We start from the raw sequence: 6,494 nt of genomic DNA, 5'->3' as shown, positions 1-6,494 counted from the left end.
GTGCTGGTGGCATCCTTCCACGCACCGACGAGAAAAGCAGCGGCAGTAGTAGCAGCAGTACAGTCAGGAGCAGCAGCAGCAGCAGCGACCAAAAGTTTCTAGGCACCTCCTGGGGGCAGCCGACGAGTTCTTCGCCTTCTTCGGTTTAGTTTTTTGTTTCCCTTCTATTTCGTTACGACATATCCCGGTGTGTTGTTGTGTGCATTTTTTTTTTGTTTCGTTACTCCCCAAATTCCGTTTGTGCCCGTCACCCCGGTCATCTTTTGCCGGTTTCAACATTTCCGCACAGTGCTATTGTGCGTGGTGTGTGTTTTGCGCGTCCTTTTGTGCATTGGTGTGCGGGTGTTGCGTCTGTACGGATGAGTGTGTGTGCACATGCCTCGCCCACCTCGAAAACAAGCGAGGGCTCTGAAAAGTTTTCCCAGTACCGCAATTCGTGTGTTGCACCAACAAAAAAAAGGAGGGCCTTAAAATAAAGTTCGTGCCGTGTGCGTGTGTGACGGAGTGTACGTGTGAGAGAAGAATATCCTGGTGGCAACGGCCAACGTATATAGAGAATTCGAAACGTCGAAAGTGAAGTGTAGCTAGGGTCCTGTGTGTGGTGGACCATTAGGGTCAGTTTTCTGTGTGGACGAAACAAGTTCCAGCAATTCGGTCCACCAACAAAAAGGCATGGAGTTCCTGAAGATAGTGGTGTTGTTGGTGGCGTTGGCCACCGTGACTGTTGCGCGGTCCAGTTTGATGAACCGCATGGATGTAGCGCCGCGTGGCTGCAAGTGGCAGCGAGTGTTGGACGAAACGGGCGAAGAGGAAACGCCGGCCACGGTAACGACGGTGTTGTCCTGCAAGCTGAAGACGATCGGCGGTACGGACACGTTGATGCGCAACCTGTCCTCGTACCAGATCGAACGCATCAACTCGCTGCGGCTAGAGTGCAGTGACATTTTGTTTTTCGAAAGTTCCCTCGAGGCGAACCAGCATTCCGGTGCGTTTCTCGGATCGCTGCGACGACTCCGGGACCTGAAGATCGAGTACTGCAAGATCAAGTACGTGCCTTCGATGGTGTTGGCAACGTTGCGGGACCTCCGGTCGCTATCCCTCCGCACGCACAACACCGACTGGTCGGCGATGAATCTGGAGTTCCACCCGGAGAGCTTCCGGGGGCTGACGGAGCTGAAGCGGCTCGACCTTGCCGACAACAACATCTGGAACCTGCCGACGGACGTGTTCTGTCCGCTGTTCTCCCTGCGCCATCTCAACCTTACCCGCAACCGGCTCACCGATGTGTCCCAGCTGGGTTTCTCCGACTGGGGCAATGGACCAACGGCACCGGGTAAGGCGTGCAACACCGGGCTGGAGGTGTTGGATCTGTCGCACAACGATCTGCTTGCCCTGCCCGACAATGGTCTGTCGTCGCTCCGGTCGCTCAGCGTGCTTATGCTGCAGGACAACCTACTGACGGCTCTGGCCGACCGTTCGTTCGTTGGGCTCGGTTCCCTGAAGGTGCTGAACATGTCCAGCAACAAGCTTGTCGCGTTACCGCCAGAGACGTTCCAGTCAACGCGCGAACTGCGACAGATCTATCTCCAGAACAACTCCCTGTCGGTGCTGGCCCCGGGAATGCTCGAGGGTCTCGACCGGTTAGAGATCCTGGATCTGTCCTACAACGAGCTGACGTCCGAGTGGGTGAAGCGCAACACATTTGCCGGCATGAAGCGGCTGGTCGTGCTGGAGATTGCCCACAACGCGCTCACCAAGATCGATCGGCACGTATTTCGGGAGCTGTACAGTCTGCAGATTCTGAATCTGGAGGCGAATCAGATCGAATCGATTGCGGACAATGCGTTTAGCGATCTGAAGAACCTGGTTGCGCTGACGCTTTCCCACAACCGGTTGAAACGCATCGAGCAGCACCACTTCTCGGAGCTGTACGTGCTGAACCAGCTGTACATTGAGTCGAACATGATTGAGTCGATGCATGGCCGCGCACTCGAGAACCTCACCAACCTGAACGATCTGAACCTCAACGATAACCGGCTGACGGAAATCCCGGAGGGATTGGGCAAGCTCCGTTTCCTGAAGTCACTCGACCTCGGCAAGAACCGCATCAGCTCGGTCAGCAATGCGTCGTTCGAGGGTCTGGAGCAGCTGCTCGGCTTGCGGCTGGTGGAGAACCGCATCACGAACATCTCGCGCGATGCCTTCGTAACGCTGTCCTCCCTGCACGTCCTGAATCTGGCCTCCAACCAGATCCGCCACATCGACCAGTCGGCGTTCAGCTCGAATCCGACGATAAGAGCGATCCGGTTGGACAACAACGATCTGGAGGACATTAGCGGCGTGTTCACGTCCCTGCCGGCGCTCGTCTTCCTGAACGTTTCCGACAACCAGATCCGTCTGTTCGATTATTCCCATTTCCCGGTTTCGCTCGAGTGGCTCGATATGCACCAGAACAACATCACGGAGCTGGGCAACTATTACGATCTGAACAACCTGCAGATTAAGATGCTGGATGTGTCCTTCAACCGGTTGACCTCCGTCGACGCCAAATGCATTCCCGACAGCATCGAAACGCTGTTTCTCAACAACAACGCACTGGAGGAGGTGGCGGTCGGCACCTTTCTCTCCAAGCGCTCCCTGGAGAAGGTGGTGCTGTACGGCAACTATCTGCGGAAGTTGGAGATTGGTGCGCTAGCGCTGACACGCGTCACCGATGACCGTGAGGTGCCCGCCTTCTACCTGGGCGACAACCCAATCCACTGCGACTGCACGATGGAGTGGCTGCAGGGCATCAACAAGCTGGCCCATCTGCGGCAACATCCGCGCGTTATGGATCTGGACACGGTGCTCTGCACGATGGAGCACGAACGGGGGGCCAGCATCCGGCCGCTGATGGATCTCCGGCCGCACGATTTCCTGTGCCGGTACGAGACGCACTGTTTCGCCACTTGCCACTGTTGCGAGTTCGATGCGTGCGACTGCAAGATGACGTGTCCGGATCGCTGCAGCTGCTACCACGACCACGCGTGGAAGGCAAACATTGTGGACTGTGGCAGTGCGGACTACACGGAGGTGCCGGAGCACATCCCGATGGATGCGTCTACGATCTATCTGGATGGGAATGAGTTGCGCCAGCTGGCCAGCCATCAGTTTATTGGGAAGAAAAAGCTGGAGGTGCTGTATCTGAACGGGAGCAACATCCGCGACGTACACAATCGCACCTTCAACGGCATTCCGAGCCTGCGGGTGCTGCATCTCGAGAACAACTACATCAACGAGCTGCGCGGGTTCGAGTTCGATCAGCTGACGAACCTGAACGAGCTGTACCTCGACCACAACACGATCGCCTTTGTCGGTGAGCGAACGTTCGAAAGTTTGCGGTTCCTGGAGGTGATCAACCTGAGCGACAACCGCATCAGTGAGTTCCGACCGTGGCAGGCGTTTGCGGCGGCCAGTGAGACCGGTTCACTTGCCCGGGTGTCGTTGGATGGGAACCGGTGGCGCTGTGACTGTGAGTCTTTGCGCCGGCTGCAGCGTTGGGTGCGCGGTATCACCGGGAACTTCGATCTACAGCGGATGATCTGTGCGGATGGTCGAGTGGTGGCGGACGCTGTTGCGTCCTGCGATAGTCGGCAGCCGGGTGGGTCGTTCGGGGCGGATGCTGGAGCGGGCGAGGTGGACGGTGAAGGTCCTCCAGCCGTCCATCGGACGGTTCTGCTCGGCCATGGACTGATCGGGGGCGGTTACGTTCCACTGCTGGCTGCCATTCTTGTTGCCATCATCGGTACGGCGCTCATCGTGGCGTTGGCGTGTGTCTTCCGACAGGATGTGAGGCTCTGGGCCCACGCACGGTACGGTGTGCGGTTGGTGAAGGATCCGATTATTGTGGGTGCTGGACGCAAGGAGGCGGATTCGGACCGCCTATACGACTGCTATCTGGTGCACAGTGTGCACGACAGTGACTTCGTCGGGCGACTCCTCGGTGCTGAGCTGCAACTGCACGGATACTCCGTGTGTCTTCACCATCGGGACGTACACCCCGGTGCGTTCCTGGCCGACTCCTTACAGGGTGCGGCTGATGCTGCCCGCAAGCTCCTGCTGGTCGTCTCCATGAACTTCCTGCAGACCGAATGGTCCCAGCCGCAGTTCCGCGTGGCGCTCCAGTCGGTCATCGAGAGCATCCGGCCGGCACACCGGCGGCACAAGATCGTGCTCGTGCTTACGGCACCGGTCGAGATAGTGGCGATGGATCCCATCATGCATCTGCTGATCCGCACCTGTACCGTCGCGTGCTGGGGTGAGCGCAAGTTCTGGGACAAGCTGCGGTACGCGCTGCCGGACGTGCCAAAGGACCGCGTACCCACCAAGCTCGGGGACATCACGCGCAGCCCGGCCAATCTGCGCTACACACCCGCCCCGACCTCGCTCGAGCAGTGGTGCAAGATCAGCCCGAGCGAGGGTGGTGGTGGTGCGGGCGGGGTAGTAGTACCGCCCGGTGGGCCCGTCCCGGTTCCGGTGGCCATCCCGCAGAGTACGCCATCGCAGAGCACCTGCAACACGGAGGACGAATCGTCGTCGTCCGCATCCTCGCAACACTACGAGGCTCCGATGAGTCAGCACTACAACATGAGCCGTTCCAGTGCCTCGCTTGGTCACGTGTACTCCACGATACCGGAGACGCCCCAGATGGGGCGCAACGGAAGAGCTTATTTCGTGTAAAAAAAAACAGAGGGAAGTTAGCGGACGCGGTACTTTTTATTCCTATTTTATGTGTATGTTTTTTTCCCAAAAAGAAGAAGAATGCGCGTTTGTACATAATTACTATATACACACACACACAGACATAGAAAATACGCATATACGAATACGAAGTTGCGATAAGGTTAGGAAGAGATACTTCATAGTCAGACGAAATAATGTTTTGCAGTCAACCGCGCCCCTAAGGGAAAAGGGCAGTCAATTTTGTTGATTTTTAGTTTTAAACACCATTTTGCTTAATATAAGAAGCAAGCACACAAACTCGCCTAACTCGTTAACAGATAATTATGATCTCCTTGGCCACGTGGGGAGTAAGAGGAAAACGTGTCTTGTTCGGTGAGTTAAAAGGGAGTTGAGAGGAGGGATCGCTTCTCTGGTTATAATCTTCCCCGAATCTTCTCGTGTGGTGGTGTTCGGCAAACAACCTTTCCAACAATAATGCCTAGATGTGTTACTCATTTATAGCGTCCCCCTCCCCCCACTGCTCTGATTTGCCAAATATGTATTTCTATGTATTTTATGGGAGGGGGGAGGGCAGCCGAACTAATGCGAGGAAGAATCTTAAAGGACCAGATGATGGTGGAGGAAAAAAGGCTTTAGAGAGCAGGGTTAGAAGGTGTGTGTGTGTGTCGTCTGTACGTCTGTGAGAAGAGTTATATAGGAGTAAAATATTATATATATGACTTAAATGATCGTGATACTAGTTTTTACATGGCCTTCCATCAGAGAGAGAGAAAGAGAGAGAGAACGCTCCTTCGTGGCACGGTTCATCGATGTTAGAGGGGTTCCGATGCAAGGATGCTGGCTTTAACAACACGCACACACACTAAAACCACATCGTATTAAGCACCTAACGTTAAGTAAATAAGAAAATGTATAATTGTACTTTATGTGGAACCCCCCCCCCACCATGGGGTCACCGGTCTTGGCGCGAAACGTCGAATGTACTAGAGAAATTGTTCTAACTTTGCCCATTCACACAACCCAAAACAGCCCCCACAACTTCTGTTTTGTCTGTCGCCCGGTAATTGTACTCTCCTGTTGCGTCATTACGTGGTGTGTGTGGTAAGAACTATTAGCCTCCACACACACATTAGAGTGCGTTGAGTTTGGTGCCATTTTGTAAGGGAAAATTTGGAAGAAGATAGAAACTACATCACGCTAAAACAGAACTGACCAAGAAGGATAATGGGAGAAGGGAGGATGAACTTAAGGACAAAATAAGAAAACAGAGTCTGAAGCTTCTATTGTGCGGGAAAAAGCATTTCATATTATTGCCATAGGACAGTGTGCAAAACATTACAGGAAAAACAAAAAAAAAGAAACAAAACAAACTTAATGTAAATTAATCGAGTTACCGAACGGATTTTAGCTACAAAGTAACAAAAACAAAACCCCGAAACACAAAACAAACAAACACACAAAGCGCACACGCAGAATAAAAGAGCAAAGGACAAAATTATATAATTTACCCCCAAGATGAAAACGAGATATAACGTGCGATAACCCTAACCTCCTGCCCCTGAAGAAATGAAGTGTAAATGTGGCGTTAAAGGGTTACTCGCTCTTGTGGAAGAAATAGACGAAAACCTCAACACAACAACCCCCCCACAGCAGACAAAAACAGAATCAGTGCAAAACAAAGAAAAACCGGGCACTCCAGGTAAAACTCGCGCTCCAATTTGTACATTTCGACTAGAGGATAATAATTTATTACAAAACAAGCGCGTCGAGAG

At 53.6% G+C, this 6,494-nt stretch overlaps 1 protein-coding gene across 1 annotated transcript in view; it reads left to right on the top strand.

Moving 5' to 3' along the window:
• Nucleotides 1-672: 672 nt before the first annotated feature.
• Nucleotides 673-6,494, top strand: part of LOC128308555 (toll-like receptor Tollo) — a 6,061-nt gene continuing 239 nt past the window's right edge. The window contains exon 1 of the mRNA XM_053045502.1: nucleotides 673-6,494. This exon is cut by the window's right edge and continues 239 nt beyond it. Coding sequence (XP_052901462.1) covers nucleotides 673-4,719 — 4,047 coding nt within the window. The 3' untranslated portion in view covers nucleotides 4,720-6,494.

This window comes from Anopheles moucheti, chromosome 2, assembly GCF_943734755.1.
Source record: "Anopheles moucheti chromosome 2, idAnoMoucSN_F20_07, whole genome shotgun sequence".
Taxonomy (NCBI): Eukaryota; Metazoa; Arthropoda; class Insecta; order Diptera; family Culicidae; genus Anopheles; species Anopheles moucheti.
Note: the sequence above shows the minus strand (reverse complement) of the source record. Positions and strands in the feature narration are given on the sequence as shown.